Source organism: Seriola lalandi, unplaced genomic scaffold, assembly GCF_002814215.2.
Source record: "Seriola lalandi dorsalis isolate HSWRI2012SDOR001 ecotype SW California unplaced genomic scaffold, Sedor1 jcf7180002054486, whole genome shotgun sequence".
NCBI classification, from domain to species: domain Eukaryota; kingdom Metazoa; phylum Chordata; class Actinopteri; order Carangiformes; family Carangidae; genus Seriola; species Seriola lalandi.
The window spans coordinates 29,896-52,720 of NW_019525039.1; the positions used below are offsets into that span (position 1 = coordinate 29,896).

Here is a 22,825-nt window from a genome sequence, read left to right on the forward strand (position 1 = left end):
ACCAAACAAATGGAAGGAGAAAAATTTGTCAAGGGGCAAAAATATATAATATAAGGTGACTATTGCAGCTGATTTGTGGGTTCATGCGAAAACAAAGGTCAGTGTTCACTAAACTAAACTTGCATCTTAAGATGGATGAGCACAGAAGTAGCAGGGCTGATACAAATTAGTGTTCAAAATATCTTGGGGATCAAACAGATTTCAGAGGGTTTACATGGGGTTAGAGAGCTCTTATAAACACAGATCCTAGATCTTTTTTAAACACTCTCAGAAGCACAGCATGGGGCTGAAAAAGAGAGGAAGTGGAAGAAGCTGGTTTAAGCCGTATCTCCCACAGCATCTGCGGAGGATTAATGAATCGCTGAAAGTTTAAGGCTGTGCTTTGCCAAAATATAAAATTATTATTCAATATCTGAGACAAGATAGGGAACACTAAACAGAAATATAGATATGATGGAGTTGATGATGATCAAACTGTGCTCATGTTAAGGGGGAAGCAGTAGTAGTTCTGAGAGAGAGGTGAGCAGGAAAAGTTCATTCCTGAGATGAGACAACTGATCAATGTTAATCAATGTTATCAATGTTAATTAAAAATGGTTTTCTAGCAGCAAAGCTGGGAAGGAAGTCAAATAAAAAGAGAGAGAGGTGTGACAAAAAGCTGTCAGCCACATTAGACACATTGCAGCTGAGGGATAATTTTGCAGGTAGGTACACAAAGTCCTCTCTGTTGTAGAAGCGGCACGCTCCACTAAGACTGTTTTCTATGTCACGCCTCGTCAATACACACACATGCACAAACAACACACACACACACACACACACACACGCCAAACACAACAAACTATACAGCCCCATAAGCAAAACAACCCTGCAGTGATATTCCTTTTGGAGCGTGATCTCATTTTGTATAGCAGCCTGCTGGATCTTTTAAAAAGATCAAAACATAGTGCGGGTGGAGGGAGGAGAACCATCCAAACAAGTCTGACAGCTGATAAATGAGTAACGATGGGTTGGAATAACCGAAGTGCAGACGCTCCTGGGAAAAGCATTTCTAACTGGTTCAAAACCAAATCGTCAGGTTTCGTCTTAATTCATACTGCACTTCCAGTGGAGTCGAAGTGATACTGCTGGAATGCAGTGAGTCAGGTCAGAAAAATGTTCACACACATTAACGCACCTCAAGCTCTGTTTGACCTGAGGTAAACTCTTCAGTCTTCCAGGCGTTGTTCTCTGATAAACCTGTTAAACTGTATTGCGTTATTATAATGAAAGATGTGTCTAACATTAATCTTCTCCTCACTGATACATGTGGACATGCCTGATTACAAATATTTATACATTTTTTTCTCAATTTCCCCTCTAACAATGTTTTTCTCAGAGTTTAAATGGTGAAAGATCAGTTGGGGGATAATAATTAATCTCACACGCATCGGGCAGATTTGACTCGTTGCAGTCACTAAATATTTCTATGTAATTCATCATGTTAAATCAGCAAATTCAGATCTTACATGCATTTTCTATAAATACATTTTGATCAAATAATTAGTGGAGATCTATCTATCCATTTTTTTATTACTTTATTTTCCTTTATAGGGTGATAGGGGCTCCTGACACTATCTCAGCAGGCAATTTTAGGGGAGGTTGGAAGTACGAATAGGGTGTAGCTTTACATGACACCCTTTTTTTTTTCCAGATCGTGTTGTTCACATCAGTCTCCAATAAAAACACAAGCATGACCATGTGAGTGTGTGGCTTGTCTCATGGTGCTACTACTCCAACTGATCCAATGCACTAAGACTTCTAATAAGTACAATAGAATAGTTTTGTTTCCAGAAATCATAGCGATTAATTGCAAGTAAATAAAAATAAAGCAAAGGTAGTGCAAAACAACAGCTTCACATTTCCTTGTATGATTTAGACAGATTTATAAAGGCGCAGCCATTTTTTCTGTGTAATGAAGATTTCTATGGAGTCATCTCAAAACCATAATGACTGGACTCCTGAGGGAAAGCCAAAGAGGATCCCTCATGAATCAACTGGCATGACAGCTGGCACTGAAGGCCCTGACCTTGCTGTCTGAGTGCCCCACCACCCACACAAGAGACAGACCTTGTTGGCTAAATTCAACCCCATGCCACTTCCTGTGTGCCACCCCTCCCCTTCTCAAAACATTCCAGAGGGCACTATCTTTCTACTCTTGTCTCTCCACACTCTGGGTTTCCTCCTCTATCATTAGCTCAGCTGGAGCAGCGTCATGGCACAGAGCCAAACTATGACATACGTCTAATACGGGACGCTAAAAATCAACACAAACAAAGATAAAAAATATATTTTATAACCCTCCCCGATCTATAACTAGACATTATCCAGCATGCTGGACATTTTGCAATGGATTTTAAAGCAAAAGAAGATTTTTGTTCTTCAAACGAGGATTGATGGGTTATGACAGCAGATAATGTGTCTGGTTTGTTTATATAGGGATGGGTGTAGCCCTGATTGTCAAGTGATGATGTACGTTGCTGCTGATGACACTTGTCTCCACCCGGTCCTGTGGTGACAACATTCTGTTTCTGGTTAGTTACGTTATCGGTTTGTTAAATGAACCAAAGATTATGATGAACAACGATGACAGGCGTAATTACCAAGACAAAACAATTCTGGAAGAAATCACCGTCTTGGATGAAGTGATAAAGTGGGTGACACTGCTGGAGATTAAGAAGCAGCTAACTGATAACCATCCTCACAAACAGCTGCTGAGACACAACAATATGAAAAACAACAGCAAACCTACAGCAACAAAGCTCTGCCCCCAATCTCAACTACATTCACTTGATCTGTGACGGCAAGACGTCTCATCTGCTCGCTTCAAACTCAGAGCAGGGGGACTGTCCCAGATCTTAATGGAATAATTACTACTGAGGTATTTGTCGTAGGAAATGACAACTTCAATGAAAGGGAAAAACCCAGGAGCCGGAAAAAACACGTTTTCTAGCCTATAATAGCTATCTGGGTGCATATAGAGTCTGAGAGTAGACAACTCTCTTAGCTTTGTATGACAGCTCTCCAGTACATTCAGCAGGATGTCAGCTTCTATTCACAAGACACAGACGAAGGTTTAACTATGAACTTCTACGTACATCTGCAAAAAATCTACATCACCATTCTGTTGAAATAGGACAAAAGTAAAATGCAATCATTATTATCCCTGACCTTACATGGTCACCCTTTCTATCTACAGCACCGTCACTGCTCGACGACTCATGCTGACTCATTGTGATGACCAGTGCGTAACTCGGTCTGTCATACTGGTGTCTGGCTCAACTTCCTTCAAATCAGCTCCTCATCACCAGCAAAGCATGACAAAGCATTAACTGTGATTAAGCAATGGAAGTGGGAACCTTGGTAGAAACAGCACAAGTGCAGCTCTTTCACCACACTAAGCTGAGTCCACACCACACCACTCAGCTGGCATAAATTTGAAACTCAGACTCCCACTGTGTCCAGGCCTGGTGTCATAGGGGATTTAAAAGGTGAAAAGAGACATTAGGACGTGTTTTACTTTGTGCTTGGAAGAGCATTTCATTTTAGGAAAAGTCACATTCACGCAGCCAAATCAGAAAAAAACCTTCACATCAGCCTTGAAGTTTTATGTAAGACATTGAGCCACAATATCTGTGTTAATGAAATGAATGACACACAGTAGTGTCACAAGCCACTGGCTAAACAACTGCACAGCTGCCACTACTGGCAGTTACATCTGCATAAAATACAACATTAACACTAACACAATTAATTAGGTGAATTTAAAAAGGAGCTTCATCTGATTTCACTTGTTAAAGATGTGGAGACACTGTGGAGTTTTTGACCACTGGCAGGGAGCAATGTTTCTATGAGTGGTTCCTCGTTTTGTTTTCTTGAGAAAGAAAATACATTCAGCATGTTTGTTAGACCTTAAGGATACCCAAAGAATTTTGGCAACTAACACTGAGTGTAAACAGAAACTTGTTTGTTACTAAGAACTCCATTGGGTATATTTGCTGCTCTAAATACATAACACAGCAAAGGTATATAATTGAGGTTAGGTACATGGTGTGACTACAAGGCTTGCACAATCTTGGAAAAACGTGATACGTTTTCCTGTTCTTCATTCTGTTGAAATATCTTGAATGCAGCGTTACGTGTCCTGCTTCACGTTCAAATGAATACTGCGTGCGATTCACAAATCTCCTACTCACAAGGAAAACACGCTACAGATGGATGTTTGAAAAATGCCTTAGAAGCAGAACCCGAACGGCATGTACCGATTATTACTGTCATTTGAAAACTGGCTCTGTTGCTGATTCATCATTGAAGTGGGAAACAGTGCGAACCAACCAGATTTACTACTTTTAACCAGTCAAAAATCACATATGCTCACAGCTGGCACTGGTGTGTGCTCACACTGGTGTGTGCTCACTTTCTGTGGCATGCGGCACATTTATGGCATCCTGTGGTTTCATACTGTTAGCTTCGCTCAGTCTGCACAGGACATGAACACAAGACTGAAAATTAAGAAGAAAAGTTGTGTCACTGTAGTAATAAAAGTACATTTAAAAGTAATTTTTTTTTCTCAAGCAAAAACAGAGAGCATGGTGACAGAGGTCTCCCCCCACAGCCACCCAACCACCAACAGGTTTGAGTCCCACTGAAGGCGCCTCTAACATTTCTGCCTGTTGCTCAGTGGTGATGTGGGTGCTAAGCCTTGACAAACACCCATTAGGAGAGAATCCAGTTTCCACATTAAAGGGATTAATGGATTAACATGTATTTGACCTGGCGCATATACTCTCCCTCTCCCGTGTAATATGACAGATACATTCAATCGCAATCTACTAAATGTGAGCTTTGTCACAGGCCAGCTGAGGGCAAAAGCTGGCTACTCTGTAATACAGGAGGAGGAGAATGTATTGTACCAAACAAAACAAGCATTTGATCACAAAAACAATACATCTTAACTGCCAATCAGTGGCTAATGCTGAGATTTGAGTTCGGAGTGCAATAAAAAAACATGTAAACGTAGAAACTGTAACCATAAGGTCGTTTTAAATAATAAATGACAGAACTTAAACTATAGGGATTTTTTCTCCATTGTGTCCATGTCGTGTTTTCACTCTGAGCTTCTGCATCCAGCCAGGTGTGCTGAATTCCTGAAAACATCGCTTCAAGCAGATATGAGACTGCCATTTGATAGCAGCACAATGCCTCGCCTCTAAACCGAGCTTCATGAGCATGCTGCAGTTAACTACATACCAGCTGTAACCTCATGACAGCAATTTAGAGATACAGCACAATGTCTGGGGTGTATCCGTCATAATTAGAGGTTCAGTTCAGGATGATCTTATACTCAAATGTCATATCATTCAAAGTCACATGCTTTATTTGGAGCTTCACAAGGCTCAGATCCAAACCCAACTGCAAATTAGTGTTCATTAAACTGTATGTACAGACATATTTCATTCTGTTTGAGTGTTGCAAGTGTGATGAAACATGCACACACTCTTATTAGTGCAGGTACATTGTCAGATTGTGTGTAGTTTTAATTAAGTTAAATTCAGAATGGTAGGTATATTTTTTATACTCAGAGACCATTTACAGTACAAAGTGAGAAATGCTTGTTTCTTTAGTTTGTTTTGTTCTGTTTCTACAGAACAAAGTTTAATTTCTTATGTGATCATAATTGAAATGTAGCGCTGTTTTACTAATGTTTTTACCAGTTTTATTTAACTGCAACTGACCATGCGTCAGAAAACATTAAAACCTGTATTGAAAGAGACCTGTCCTTAAATTTGGGAGTGTTTTTATTTGGGAGTGATAGTCTGATCACAGATTGTACCTTTAAAGAAACCTCGCCTACCCTCACAGCTCCTCACTAAAGTAACATTCAGCGTGCAGCGAGGTGATAACTCTTGTCCGTAATGTTGTGTATAAATCAAAAAGTGGAAGCTGCTCAAGCACTCAGATTTTTGCTCAGCCAGAACCACAAAGGGTGTGGAATGGGGGAGAGGAGGAGGAGGTGCTAGTGGTTAGCCTGCTGTGGATCTATATTAAGAAAGGCCAAGGCACTGAGGTTTTTATTAAAATCATCCTGCGCTGTCTGTCATGTAGCTGTCGCTACATTATCCTAGGCTTTGTGCTGAGAGACAGGAGAGGATGTAACCACTGTCTGTCACTCCGTGCAGCGATGTGCATCCCATATGGGTATTTTAGGGTCAGATTAGGGAGGGGAGGTTAGGTTGCTGCATGAAAACAAACTCCAAAGCAAAAACTTTCCAAAAGTCGGCCACTTACATTGCCACTAATTAAAGGTTTAGTATAAGTTTTCTTTTAAGGAGAAATGGAACTTTAATTCTTAATTAACGTCAGCTCAGATGGCACTATGTTCGACTGTATGTTTACTTCCTGCAACTATTAGTCAGTTCCAAATATAAGAATTGTGTAAAACTGTAAAAAAGAAAAAAAAAAAAAAGGTATATACAGTTATATACATTAAAAAATGCAATATGTGGAGGCGTATGGAGGAAATGGACTTCCCACCATAAAAAACCACAACCACATGTTCTTTTACCAGGCAAAGACTGACTTTCTCTGAGGTGAACCAGCTGCTCTCTAGGCTGAATGGTCAATTAGTGGTTGTTGTTGTTGTTGTCGGCCTATCATAGACTGACTTGAGAGGCCGTTTCTGAGAATAGCAAAGTGGATGAGCACTGAATGCTCTTTATGCTTTGGTGCTATGATGTACAGATCAGTCATTCACCAGTTTGTGAAGAAGATATTTTGTTACAAAAAGCAGGATCTGAACAATGTTTGATCAGGTTTTGCTTGGAGTGTATTTTTCAAAAAAGTCTCTGCATCCTCCATCGTTTGGATTGGTTCATGGTAATACAGACGGGGCAGGACACTGTCAGTGCAGACACAGAGCTGCTGTGAGCCCCCTGGAACCGTAGAGAACTCCAGAGTATGTCTCGACAGCACGTCAAGCTCTATCACAGCGTACGTCCAATAAGGAGGAGTCCGCAGGGAGAGGGTTGCTGCCACAGTATTACTGCTGTCTGACTACACACACACGAAATCAAAAGGGGGATTGATGGGATCAGTTGCATCACTAACAACTGACAACTCATGTTTATCAGTTATCACCTTCACACAGCCACAGGTGGGTGGAAAAGCCTGAGTATATGTGCTAGATTTGATCTTCTGTAGAGTTCTTATATACTTACAAAAACAGAAAGGGTGTAAAAGTGATGCATGCAACATTTGAAAAAATTTCCTAAATCTTGAATTCCACAGGTCACCCTTTGTCATAAAAACAGCATCGCAACCGCTAGGCACTCAGCTAACAATTTCACCAGGACTTCATCCAGCCGGTGCTCCCAGCTCCTCCGCAGCAAATTCCAGAGAGAGTAGGACACTTGGTGTGCTTTGTTATAACTCGTATCACTGGTTTGTCACATACACATGGTGTAATTTCAGTTTGGGGATGCTATCTTGTTGAAGAACGTTACAATTAATATGATGATCTGAGAGTAACATGTAACTGTAGAGATCAGCAATTCTATGCCCTGAAAAGCAACTTTAGACCATGACTCTGCCTTTTTCTTTTTGACTGCTGAAAATAAACAAAAGTCACATCTTAATCCTCTTTGGACCTCACAACATTTGACAGATACACCCAAATATTTCAGATCTTGAATAATCAGACTTCCAGTTTGTATATTTTTGTAGCCAAGGAAGGTCTCTCCCTGTTAATCTGAACTTGAGAAACAGTAACTTCACCCCGTTTTTTTCTTTTATGGTAATCAGTGAGCCTAAGAGGTGGTGTGGCAAAACTGAATCAAAAATATTGATGCAATGCATGCATACAGAATAAAAAGGTGTGAAGAAGATGTAATAATGAGATAAAGCTGAAGTGAAGGTGAAATTTTCCTTTGCAGTGGCTCTTCTCCTATTAAAAAGACACATCGCATGATCATATATTTTCACATAAACTTCTTTCTGCTTCCACTTCTGAAAATGTGTGTAACAGAGCATACAAACCATTGCCCCAGTTTCAACTCTGTCTCGGCCAGAGATAATGTATCAGTAATAGTGCAGACTGACTGAGAGAAGCCTGGATTTTGCTTCCAAAAGGAGGTGCGCCGGTCCCCCAGAGAACGTTGAATACGGTGCTTCTTATCTGACTTTCCATCAGTGTCGTTTCCATGGTTTCACACTTTTATTAACAGCCTTATTCAGTTCTAGTACTTTAGCACGGGTCATGATTCCTGTGATGACTCAGAAGCTATTTAGAACATCTACTGTCACCACTGGACAACCTCTAACAGACATATCTTGGTTTCAGTTACAGAGGATAATAATCTCAATCTACAGTGTTGTTTAGGCTACACTTACAGTGCAATAACATGATAATGACAATGAATGATAATGAAGGTCTCACAGGAAAGAACACTATAAAAGGAGCTCACAGCTGGAGCAGAATCTCCATCATGTGGTGGATACGGGAGGATGAGAAAACTACATGTTCACAGCATCCCATGCTGAGATGAGCCTGGTGCCCAGGCTGAAAGTGCAACTGCAGCACTGATAAACACTTAGCCCTGGAGCTTAAACAGAAGCTGGCTGATTACAACACTATTGGTACGACCACCTACTGCCATTCAGGGACTGCCCCTCACATGCCTCCACCTTAAATACAGCTGACAAACAGGTGTTGTATGTTAGGTGAGGTGGAAGCATCCACAGCTATTATTGGATTTGAGAGCACAGATGTAGCTTTAGAGTATATGGGTTTCAACAAGACAGAGCTGGAGCACAAGTGCTCAGTGTTAATAAACTACCTCAGCGAGCTTAACGATTTCCTCCGGCTGCCTCGACAAAACTCTGCTGTGACTTCATGGACTTTTTCCAGAACACAATCATTTTCATCTACCGAGAGTTACATAATATGTCCATGAAATTTAATGTTATCACCACCCCCTCTCCCCTCCCAGTTAGCTATTTTTTAATTATCTCCCCTGTTGATGAGTGGTATGTAACTAACTTCGTTACAAATTCTTGGTCTACCACGTGCCATCTTGACCCAATGCCCACTCCTCTGATAAAATCATGCCTGCCTGTCCTCTGCCCCCTGCTGACACAAATCATTCGTGCATCTCCTCTGTCTGGCTCTGTTCCTTCCAGTCTAAAAATGGCTGCTATCATCCCAGTCCTAAAAAAAACCTGGAACTGATATGCAGGACCTTAACAACTACAGACATGTCTCCAATGTCCCATTTATTGCAAAACTCATTGAGCAGACTGTCCCCAGCCAGCTCCAGGCTCATATGTCCAACAACAACTTGTTGGAAGAGTTTGAGACGGCAGAGATGGTCCTCACCAAAGTAACTAATGATCTGCTTATAGTTGTAGGATACTGGTTTTCTCAACATACCTATCCAGTTAGATCTCACTGCTGCTTTTGATAGTCCGTCATAGATTCCTGATCGACCGATTAGAAAGACTACTTGGTGTCACCGGTACTCCATTACCTTGATTCAAGTCCCACCTCACAGCTAGAAAGCTGTCCGTCTCCATTAGAGGCCCCCCTTCCCCCCTTCCCCACTTCCCCATGGTGTTCCTCATGACTCAGTTCTTGGGTCATTACTGTTCATTACTTACATTCTCACTCTTGGAGACATAATTCACATGCCCTCTACTTTCACTGCTATGCTGATGACACACTGCTCTGCATTCACACCCAACCCTCAGACATTTTGCCACCATCCAGCCTGACAGACTGCTTAAATGATACCAATTCTTGGATGACCTGCAATTTGTAGGTTACGCACCTATCTTTCCCGAACTGTCGTGGAGACTCTCATTCACGCCTTCATTGCATCCCAGTTTGATTATTGTAATGCCACTCTCCTTGGTGTACCCACTCAGGGATTAAATAGACTTCAGTATGTCTAGAGTTCTGTTGCAAGAGTTGTCTGTTACTCCTGGGAGCACATCACCCATACCCTTCAGCAATTGCATTCAATTATTTATTCATTAATGTATTCATTGTTGCTGCTGTTTTTTTGTTTTATGTTCTGAATGTCTTATTTGTATTTGTGTCCTTGTGCATCTTAAAAAGCGCTTATAAATAAAATGTATTATTGTCATTATTATCAAGCTAAAAAAACAAAACATGTAGATTGTACAGTATGCCTCCAGCTTACTGTGCTCTCTGAAGGCATCTCTAAAATGTGCAGTGAGATTTGCCAAGGCAGTCCACATGGCGCCAGCATGTCATGGAAGAGACAGTGTGCTAGGACCAGTTCAGTCTCTCCCTCCAGTACTATCAGCCATTTACACTGTGTCTGCTGGGAAATGGAGCCCCTACTTGAAAAAAACCTTTTAACATCTACTTCCACTTAAGTGTCACCAGAAAGTCAGTCACCATAGTTCCACTCAATTAGGCTGAGCCCAACTTTACTTAATGTCCACTGACTTACAGCAAGGTTTTCTTAATGAGGGATGTGGTGACTGGAAAAACCTTGCATTAATAGTTTGTCCTCATGTGTGTCTTGATGTGGACATGGCCCCATAAAATAACATTTACCATTCAAATAGACACAACAATAGAGGAGATGGGATAAACACATTTTCATATTTTCAAGACCTTGCTTTAGAGCTTAAAAGTGGACCCACAGTTCACATAGTAACACTATACAGACCACAAAGGCATTTATTACTGTTTCTTCCTCAAGTCAACTTTCACCAGTTACAGAATAATTTAAAAAGGGGGCCTGGACATTCAAATTCAGAGTTATACTGATGCTGATCATACTGCTGCTGAATTCATTAACCTATTAGACATCCTAGAATTTACTCAAAATGTCACGGTGGCTCCCCATCAGAATAGTAATATCATGTAGGCTACACATTAAAATGTTACTGTGTTTGACCCAGAAACACTTTGTTACAAAATGAAACAAGGATGTATCACAGTAACTGTGAGTGTCTGTACCTGCCAAGCATTTGGTCACTAATCAGATATATTCTGGAAACCCTAATTAATTGATTTTCATTAGCTGGTGATTTGCTTGAAGTCATTGTCACTGGGCAGTGGCATCCAAGTGCTCAAGCCAGATGACAACCCAGAGTGACTGATTTAATCAGTATGAGCAACTTTCACCTCATTGCTCATGATAATGATATGTCCACAGCTGAACTGAATCCATTCATTGACAACCTTGGATCAATACTATTTAGGAAATACTTGACCATGCATCTAAATTGTCAATTGTAATTGTCAGAGGAGGGATGAAATTTATGGGGAACTTGACTCAGGGCCATGACACACAACGTAGATCACACAGTTATTGTGTCAGCAAAGAGACTGAAAGCTTGAGCATAACCTTATCTGACGTCATTCATTCTGTTAGAAGTTGCATGTGAACACATCACAAACACTAGAGCTAACAGACAGCTGACCACGAAATGCAGTATAATCTTCTCCCTGAGAGGATATAACTAGTTGGTAAGTAATTATTAAAATTAAAATTAGAACTAAATTATTTAGAAAGACAAACAAAGCAAACTTATACACAATTTTCACAACAATAACTGTCTGCTCAGAATACAAATAAAACATATACTTGGGAAAAAAAAGAATTACAAGCTTTGCACGAGCATTATCAGTCAATGGTCTGTGACCTGTCACCTGTCAGACACCCAACTCACCAAAAAGTATTTAAAACAATGCAAAACTGACTAGTCACGGCCTCAACAGATGCTTGGATAAATGATCATTACCATGCAAACTAGTATTGATGCCATGAACAGAAAAGCTGAGTCAATCCCTATCATACAGCTTTGACGGTGTTATCTGTTAGAGCAGAGAAGAAACGCTGGGCAACCTGAGCATGTGCAAACATGGACGACACCTGTTTGTATTTGTCCATTAAAGAGCAAGAAAACCAAATATAAGAAAGAAAAGATTAAAAGGATAGAGCTGGTAACTTACTAGCTTTGTATCTATCACCTTGGTAACAAATCCTTTTGGAATAATACTACAACAAGGATATATATCATACATTGCACATCTAAATCCAAGACTGCAGTGGGTTTCTTTAAGCTACTGTTTAGAATTGGACACCATCATCAGCAGGCCTCAACATGTCAGCAGTAAATGGATGCTCTCTATGGATGCTGACTAATTCTGAGTAAACCGGAAGTCAAGCCAATGACACACAAACCAGTATTGATGGAGAGGTCAGATAGGCAGCACTGACCTCATTTAGACTAATGGTTTGGAACGCAGAGCTCCAGAACATGATTTAGTTTGGTTCCCAAGGCCTCTGGCATAATGAGCACCTTACTGAAAACTGCTTTTTAGACAGAAGTCATGCTATCACCATATTTCAGAGATACCACAGACCTCTGCAGCATGAGCGAATCTACAGCCCATGTTTTTGCTCAGCACTTCCATCGTCCAAGGGGATATCTTAAATGTGCTTGTTTAATCCAACCAACCAACAACAAATACATTCAGTTTACCACAATTTAAGACAAAGCAATGCAAAAAATATTACATTATTGGAGTCTGGCACCAGAAAAGATTTGGTGTTTTTCCCTGAAAAGTGATCCAAGCGATTAATCGATTGACAAAATTGTGACCAATTTCTGTTTGTCCATCAATTGCTTAATCGACTAATTGACCAGCTGCTAAACCAATCCCACAAACAGCATGTATGCCATCAGGTCTATCAAGCAATGAATTTCTATACTATTGCCAAAACAGTGTGCATCATGCTGTAAAAATGATTCAGTGTTCTAGCTAACGTTAGCCTAAAGGACAATAATGTTTATCATTGCTTGGCAACACTAGCTGGTCCAGGACTTACGCAATCACAATCACAAAAAAAGTTCAAGAGGTTTTAGACGGGATCTGTGAACCCGTCACATAATCTGGGCTGAATATTGGTATCGACCAAGGTGCAGGACTGGATTTCTCTTCCCATTGCTGGGAGGGGTGAATCAGCATTAAATTGGCCCAAAGCTCCTGTAGTCTGAGCCCAGTTTTAACAAAGGGTCAATTGTCTCAGCTCTAGTTTCCAATGTTCCTCTTTGCATCCACGTGATGATTAAACCAAGTTCAACATCTAGGAAAAAAAATAATTTATGCATAATGGCTCCAGATGCATCAGGTATTCCAAAGACGTGGGTTTTAGTCTGAGTAACTGTGAACAGGTGGAGGTGCATTACATTCCTGAATCCAGAGCAGGTGAAGCCATGGAGACACCTGTGTTTGGTTCTTGTAGAAAACTTGTTGGGTTCTCGTCTCAGGTTAAGCTCCAGGCAGTTGAATCACAATATGTTTCAAAGCAAATAATACCGTCTAGGATTACTAAAAGTCTGCTGTTACTTCTTCTTCTGACAATGACAGGGTGTATAGAATTACCGCATATTTTCTCTTGTTAAAAATTATTTTGTGCGAATGAGGAAATGCTATCTGGGTCACAGTGTACCAGTGATACCATGGCTGTGTGGGGAAGAAAGTTTGTGTGAGGTAAAGAATTGCATTTAGTTTTTTTCATTTCATTCAACCAGGATAGCTTGGTTAGGACGACAAATAATGAGATTACTTATCTTTAGAAATATCCCATTACAGAACATTTCCCTGTGGATTGGTTATACCTCTTGGCATTACATGAACTCAATAGCAGTAATATTGTCTCGTTTCTCAGGTGTCTTTTATGCTAAAATGGTTTGTTTGCAGACTGGAGTTACCGAAATGTGACTCTCCATACCACACCAGTCCTATTGTTTTATTCAAATAAGCAGCGGGAGAAAAGTAATAAAATATCCTGTGACAAAGCAGAGCTGATAAGAGACAAGAATACAGTTCTATACAGGATATACCTCTTGACATTACATGAACTCAATAGCAGTAATACCGCCTCAGGTTTTTCACATGTATTGTATGTTAACCGTATACAGGTATGTATATAGTCCCTCCTTGTTTAAATCAGGTTAGACCCCCGGACTACATTCATACATTCCAGTTATCATTTTAACCTGAAAATTAACCTTAAAATGTTTGTTTGTTTGTTTTTAAACTAATTCATGACTTTATCCAGAAACTATGGACATTCTGACCAAAAGGTAGGTAACATCAATCTTAAAAACTTTAGAAGGAAAATTAATTGGAAAAACTCTCTGTCTACAGATATCTTAGAATCTGGCTGGATTATAAATTATCTTTCCATACTCACATTGATGAGTTTATTGAAAGATTTAAAGAAAGGCTTTCCCTTTGCAGCTAGAAAAAATCTTGTTAAGTCCACATTTTTAATTGTTTTAGATAGTGATAACCTGTATATGCAGGCATCAGACTATTGACTTTGTAGGCTGTCTATTATTCATCTCTGCCTTTTATTAAGAATGTTGGAACAAGAAGTAATCACTGTAATTTAAAAAAAATTAACTGAATGGACTGGACTGAAAATGTACCTTTTTTCATCTTTAAAGCCATCCTTGGTAAACTTCCTGTTTACTTTAGTGAAATGCTTTCTCCTTTTTCTCACAGCTAGTAGGCCAGATTATCTAGATGGATCATCTTTGTCCTTAGAATCTGCTGATAACCTGCTAAAACTCAGCATCTCAGTAAGCACCCTGGGCTGAAGATACTTAATCTGGAAACACTGCCTTCATTTCTGGCATGCAAATGCAATTGTTTACAATCTTTCAATTCAATCACTTTTATGCCTTAATGTCAGGTCTCAGATTTCGTTGCTTTGTATGTGACCATTGTAAATTAATGATGTATGTTCTTATGTAACTATGTGACACTTATCTCCCATTGCCCTTTTGGCCAGGTCTCTTTTGTAAATGAGGTAATATATCTCAAGAGACAACCTGGTTAAATAAAGGTTACTTAAAAAATGTGATTCGATATCAGACCAACCCTGCTGTTTTATTAATTTCAGTAGTAGGTCAGTAGGAGTAGGTAATGGAATAATAAGCCTCCAACAAAGGCACCGCAGATACAGTGACAAGAAACTAGTTCTGCACAGAGAAATAAGGATAATATTAGTTCATTGAATAGTAGTGGGGCAAAATTAATTTAATGAAAAACTAAATCAGTAAAGATCATCATCCCACCCTTTATAGTTGAAATTATTAAATGATGTAAGTGACATTTTAACAGTGATAGTTAGCTAGATTCTGAATCATTGAAAGACAAAAAAGGTTGGTACTATCCAAGAAAATGACTGAAATGACTGTAACAATGACTGTAACAGCCTAATGGGAACTCAATAGTATTTCTCCCTTCCATTTCATTGCTATTAGACATTCAGTTAATAAGGTGACAGAAACATGGGATACTCAATAGATGTTATATGTGACCTGGTGTATCAACCCTATACCTTCAGGACTCATATTTACACACCAGTTCCTATATTATAGTGTATCTAAGATAGATATAGGCACCTGTAGGTAGTTTGACTGCAGTATCTTTTCAAAATATAGTTATACAGTTATTCAAACATAGGGGAGATGTGATGGGACCTGTCCTCACTACAGAGTCATGGAGGTTATTTCCCTCAGTGACTAAAGAAACAGCAGTTGAAATTATTAATGTGACAAACAGAAAATCAACAACCATTTTGATAATCAGCATTAAAACAAACTATACACTCCAGTGATAGAGGCTTTAAAACCTCACCTGTATGCCTAATCTTGTAAAGGGGCCTTAATTTAAGATTTAGCCTAGCATTTACTATTTCAGTTTTGTGCTAATATGGTGCATTTTTATAGAACTGCAACTAACAATTATTATTATTATCAATTAACCTGACGCACTTTTCTCAATTAGTCGATTGATGGTTTTACCAATGAAATGTCCAATGAAATGTGAAAATGACCTGGGAGTCTATAATCTACAACAGCTCAAGATGTATTCAGATTACTTATTCGAACTACAGTCTAAAACCCAAATATATTCAGTTTATTGTCATATGACAAACAAAGCATTAAATTTCAGCATTATATTTGATAGGCTGGAACTAGCATATGTTTGGCAATTTTGCTTGAAAAAAAAAAAACTGGTCCATGTGTAAACAAGCGCTCAGTAATTTCATTTTCGTCTCAGGAAACACCGTGTTATCAACGTAAAGGCATAAACATAAAGTGGTGTGTGTAGTCCTCTCTCTGAACTCATCACACCTGTGTTAACGCACAGTAAACATTGCCTCTCGTTGCTACCAAAAACTCACCGTCTCTTAGATACTGTTGCCGGCCAGCGCGTTCTCGGACAGCGCGAGCCCACTTCTCTGCCTCCTCCAGGTTAGCGCGAGGGTCCTGGAGCGCAGCGAGCCGAAAGCAGTGCTCCACTCTCTGCCGCGACACCCCGGAACTCATCCAGCGGCGTTTGAGCGGGTAAAAGTAGGCTGATACGTACGCCGCCTGATCCGCATTGTCATCTTCCCAGTAAGCCCGGCAGCCGACACAGTCCTTAAGGCTGAGCACCACCTTGTTCCGCCCGACAGGTGCCGACGTGAGCTTCTGGACAACGAGGTCCCTTTCGGTCAGGCTCACAGCACACCTGACTTTTCGGTTACCAGTGACCGTGAATTCCCCGTATAGTGTTACCGGGCTGCTGCCAGTGTTGCAGTCCGTTTCTGCTCTCCTCTGATCCATCCTGAGCGGAAGCCGGACTGGGGAGACCGGGACGTAGCCACACTCACATCGCCACCCGCCTGAATGATGCGAGGAAAGTGGAGAGCACAAGACTGAGACGGAGAACCTGCTGCTCGGACCGGTGTCAATGGAGAGGAAATCTAACACACCACATCCGGCTACATTTCGAAATAAGAGTTAGACGAACTAATGTGTTATGCTGAACTGACACACACTGACACACACACACACACACACACACACACACACACACACACACACACACGAAATACATAAGATACATGTACTTAAAAACTATTTGACCATTATTTCCAACGAGGGGAATCTCAATAAAATTAAATATACTGAATGTATTTTCCAGTCATCTAATCAGCCTGTGATACAGAGGACAGCAGGTGAAAATTGTTAGTGTAAGTATGTACTTAATGAGGTGATAGAGAACCAGCAGTACCTAATGTTAGTCCTGGTGGGCCGGAGGCTTAATTCTCCAAAACACAAACCCGGACCATGAAACACATTTTTGGTAGTACAAGAAAAAAGATTTTTAGTTAGTAAATTTCTAAATCAATGATTTTAGCCATAGTTTTACTCTACGTGTACTGTCATAATTCATTATGAACAATTCACCAACGGCAGACTCACGCTTTTATTTTTAAGGATGCCCAAATTCTTTGTGTGGTTGTGCCGTGTTTCTTTGTGGCTTGACGCATTTCCACTGGGCTGCAGTTTACGTTCAACTTTACTGCTGTTCATTAAATCTGCCCGTGCAAAAGAGGTGGTGTGCTGCCCCCTGGTGGTAGGCTATCATGGGGTGACCAGAGGTTGCAAATCTAATAATCATCATCATGTAAACTGAAAAAAATATTGGGCCACTTAAAACTATCAACTGAATTAAGTACATATTTTAATGCATAGAAAACTAGCTCAAAAGATGGTATGTAACATTTACGTATATGTCCTCATGAAGTGAGACCTGGGTTTGTACAGTGAGCGAGTGATAATACAAGCACACAACGTGGAGTCAAATAGACGGAGACAGAACAGCACTGTCTGTGGTTGCTGCTGGGATTCACTTTCCTGTAAACTTTAAGATAAGACTTTTAAGATATCCCAGATATCCCAAAGAGACAGTAATATAAAGACTTAAAAGACTTACTTAAGTACCTTTGGAAAAGTAATTTAAAAAAGCTACTTTAGAAGTAATGAAATCTACTTTAGAAGTTATATAAATGTCACCAGTAAGAAAGTTTGTCCTCCATCATTGATGAATATTGATGCAAAGTCTTATCAGAAACTACAGCAACAAATGACTTCAGAGAGTGTGGCTCAGTGTTTAATTAAATTTCCCACATGAATACAAATGCACTTTGATTAGTGTTAATTGGGATGAGAAAGAAAGGTTTTGATCAAAGAATAATGTGTGTTTCATTATATAAGTGTCCTTAAATATGTCATTGAAAATCAGAACAGGTTGTCTGCAAGTGGAGAAAATGGTAAGATTGAAATCATTCATTTGTCGAGGGGTGATTTATAGAGATTCGTGGCCTAATTTTGGTTCAAATAAGTTCAGTTCAATTTAGCTTTTTCTGTGCTGGGGGTGATGACAATTGTGTGGTGGGCAGCTGAAGTGGAAGAATGAATCCAGAAGAACAATTATTATGCAGCACAGAGAGAACCATCATCTCCACAGAACAAATGAATTTCAATAAATCCCAACCTAGTGACCACTAAAGTTGTCAGGTAGGAAATACTGTGCCTAAATTATGCTCACACACACACACACACACACACACACACACACACACAGCCCACTATGTGATGGTGGAAAGAAGCTAAATACAGTTTTGAGGTTCTTGTACTTTACTTGAGAATTTCCTTTTTATCCTACTTTACATGTCTACCTACTACAGTTCAGAGGAGAATATTACACAACTACCAGCCACTTTGCAGATTAAGATTATACACTGAAAAACATGACGTATGATGAGACCTTAGAATATAATGTGTTGTTACGTAATAAACTACTCAGCAGTATATTGTTTACAGTAGTTCAAATTAGCTCCACTGTGACTATATACCAGTCACAGAGGCCATTAAATACATGTACCACCACTGCCACTATGTCACAGATACTGTAGATGGATAACTGTTGTCAGATTTTCGTTTTTCCCAGTCATCATCTGAATGGAGCAGGTGCTTTAGTCAACCAGCAGATGGTGATGTTGGATTCAGAAAAATACTGAATGCATGAAACTCAGATATGTTTTCAGTTGCTGTAACCCACAGATGAAGCCGTTCTGCACTAATTCATATAACTTCTGTGTTATCTGTACAAGGCAGAAGTTTAAAGTAACAGTACAATGTTTTAAGTGCAATTTTTAAGGCACTGTCCCTTTACTTGATTATTTTGTGGGACATTATACTTCTACCCCCTGCACATTTGACTGAGAATTACTGCAGATTTTACCACAACATTTGACACCTTACACTTTGCAGTATACATGCATAGAGTATAACACAATGATATAAGTTTTTGTTTATATTGGGGACTTTGACGACCAATGACTTTGGATTATCTTTCACTATGGAAATTCTGCTTTTAGTAACTTTTCAAATCCTGGTACAACCATACCTCTGTAGTGTGTCATCAGTGCCACTATAAAATGAATTACCTGCAACATCATTTATCTTCGTCATTGCAACAGTGATGTATAGAGGAGTATATTGCTTTGAGAGAGTAATAAAGAAGTTGTCTGACTTCTCCTTGGTCAAATCAAAGTCATTCTTGCGTTGTTGTTCTGCTCCAGGCAGTGGCACATGATCCACAGAGAGGAGAAGAAGAGTGGGAGGTGTAGGAGGAGGTAAGCATATATGCAGATGGGAATTAGTGGTCCCAGTAAACACCTGGAGCCAGAGGGGAAACGAGATGATCTTATTCACATGCAAGTCATGTGCTTCTAAAACGCACAGCTTTTCATCCACTTCACACCAGAAGATAGGTAGGCATCACCTTAATTCCTACTTTGGCTGTGAATGCAGCTTTCCCCCCAAGGCACTCCGGCTTTACTTTGAACATGAACATATTATGTAATTTGCTGCAACAGGAGAAAATGCCTCTGAAAAACATGCATGTTTCTTCAGCGTGAGATCATTATACACACTATCGCCTTCACAACAAAAGAGGCCTTTCATTTCAAACTGCGGGGTAGATGCTGATTTCCTAAAAGCTATTGATTGAAAATGGCACAGCTGAGGAGCGGGAGAGGAGCCATGAATGGAGACAGTAGATTCTCACTTCCACCGTTCTCCAGCTGTGAGCTCTATGGCTGCCTGGCCTTGGAGGGGGAGAGAGGGCCGTCCCTGCATATGGTGTTTTTCAAGGGATTTAAGAGACAATGCTGTCACTCCCATATGTGCTTGAGTCTATAGCTTTGAGAGGTTTCATCTCAGAAGAGCAATGAAAACCAAGTTTTTGCTGCACACTTTCTGCACACATGCTCCAGTTTGCACTAATTGCCATCGCCGGCATTCCTCACCATCTGGTTTTATCTCCTTAACATGAGACTGTTGACACAAGCTTAATAACTGATAAGCAGCCATTAGGGTGATGCAGCGCAGATGTCAACTCAGTGCATATCAATACGGTCAATACATTAACCTAATTTTTGCTTATATAACATACAACTCACTGAGCCTGTCTCTGCCCTATCACCACCCCACACCCTTCACGCACACACACTGACAGACAACTGAGTGGGAGGAAGGAATGTCATATACCTCAGCATTTAGTTAGCATTGGCATCCAACATGACAGATTCCCTGTCTGGGTCGCTTAGCCCTGATGGCTTGCAGAAAGGTTTCGCCTGTCTGCCTAGCTCTCCTTCAGTTGCCCCTTAATTCTGCTCTGTTTCTTCAGATGCCCACCCCCTTTGTCAAGGCGCTGCCATAATTATATAAGAGTTATGCAAACCTGTCTCTTGCTGGCAAACAATGAAACATTTCAAACCCTGAAATGAGAGATATACAGCCGCATATTCTGAAAATTATCATTTAAAACTAATAAAGTTGTCGCTGCCAGGGTGCCTTTCGGAGAATAATTTTGTGTAATTTCATGCAAAACCATTCTCAATCTTCTGTAGACTAGCTACTGTGAAAACTGAAAATGTGACTCTAAACGAGACAAAGAGTTGAAAGCCATGAGAGACTATTAGACACAGCAGGGCTTTGATCCAAGTGGTAACCTCAGCATGCTAACATGCTAATAACAGCATTGATAATATGCTGATGTTTAGCAGATATCATGTTTATCATGTAGTGAACATTTGCTAATTAATCAATTTTTTGGTTAATCAAAAATTGCTTGTATTGTCTGACCAGCAGTCTAAAACAAAATATAATCAATCTGCTGCCATAGAAGACAAAGAAAACCAGCAAATATTCATATTTTACGAGCTGGAACCAGTAAATTCTTGATATTTTAATTAATTAATTAATTGTGGCACATCGATTTTCTCTCCCTTGAAAAACTTACTGATTCAACTGAGTCAGCAGTAAGTGCGTTATAAAACAAATGATTATTTACCATGGGCCTATGTTTTATTGTATTTATCCCTGATGTGTGAGTCATTGGTGATATCAAGTGGACAGCTCTCTTCTCAGAAGTTTGTTTGACCTGCAACACAAACAGCAGCCAATTCCAGTATCCTGAAAACACCAGGAGAAGAGAAGCGGCTTGTAGGGCCCACTAGGCCATCTTTAATTCAGCTGCCACCCAGCTGCCATGGGGCATTCAGGAGGCTGAGTCACTCACTGAACAGAAGATATGCCAAGAGGAACAGACGGGGGAAAGCCCAGGCCTCTCCCTCTGCAGTGGGGGGAATCACTCCTCGTTACATGTGGACGTGGTTTATCGGGTCACCTCCATTCTCATGGCCTGGTTGTTGGAGCGTGGTTGCGGGGGATTTGAAAAGAGGGAACTGGATTAGTATGATGGTATGAGCACTGATATGTGTCACAGGGGGTGATACGCACTCTTGCAAAATGACTGAACCAACTTGCCTGACTCGATTAGAGGGCGTCCATGTAACCCTTGAAATGCAGCGCCGTTTTAGAAATACGCTGAATATTGCGGCCAGTGGGCATTACTGACATGTCCTGGGGGTGTGTTCACTGAGATGTGCTATAGATGGTGTAATGTGTCGGCAGGCAGCAGTCACCTCTTTGTATGTACACTTTGAGATAGCAAATGTCATGGCACTGTGAAGCAGTCAGAGAGAGAGAGAGTTCCACTTAATGTTCAAGTCTTTTGTGTCTGCTGAGTCAGGTTCCTTCCCTGGTCAAAATATTTAATGCGGTGTATCAGGTATTTATGGCAGTGACAGCTACAGTACATGTTTCTGGGCTTCTCACTGCTGTGTTCTACATCATCTCATTTTCCAGTCAGTGTCAACCACAGGGTCAGCTCTCATGATGCTTATATGTAACCTATTAGAAGTAGCTCCACTGTATATCGCCGCTCATTTCCTGAAGTGGTTGCCTGGTGGTGCTGAGAACAGAACAAACATATCACGCTGGTTGAAGCGACACCTTGCTATTCTCATAACCTCTCCAATCCACTCAGGCCCCCCGACAAAACCACAACCTATAAAACCATGGAGAAAAAGAAAGCAAGTGAATGTGTGTGTGTGGGGGCGTTCTCAACTGTGTATGTCTGAGGGGGCTGGTTGAGAGTTTGGAAGGCCGTTATTGTTGCTGGTGCGTGTTAATTGCCTCTGAGTGGATTCTTATCAGACTTTTGCTCTCGCTGCAGGAGGCCGCTGCTCGCTGTATCAACCTGCTGCTGATTATGAGGTGCTCCCCTCACTGTGTGCATTACCTTAAAAGCAAATTCATTTTCAGACATTTCAAGAAACAATCACTGGGAGTGATCACACAGTACCCATGTGGATATCCCATCATCATTACATTAAAGTACAGCATTAATATACACATGTTACTTTAAGGTACAAAACACATGCTGGTGTTACTGTGTCCTTAAGTAAAGCATAACTCATGCAGGATGCATGATGATTTAATTACTGCTGGGTGTATCATTAATTCCTGTTGCTCACCATTATGA

At 40.4% G+C, this 22,825-nt stretch overlaps 1 protein-coding gene across 1 annotated transcript in view; it reads right to left on the minus strand.

Annotated features, from left to right (window-relative positions):
- The window catches only part of LOC111659689 (sphingosine kinase 1), a 42,259-nt gene extending 25,493 nt beyond the window's left edge, over nt 1-16,766 (minus strand). The window contains exon 1 of the mRNA XM_023412691.2: nt 16,284-16,766. Coding sequence (XP_023268459.1) covers nt 16,284-16,707 — 424 coding nt within the window. The 5' untranslated portion in view covers nt 16,708-16,766. The remainder of the gene's footprint in view (nt 1-16,283) is intronic.
- Nucleotides 16,767-22,825: the final 6,059 nt, after the last annotated feature.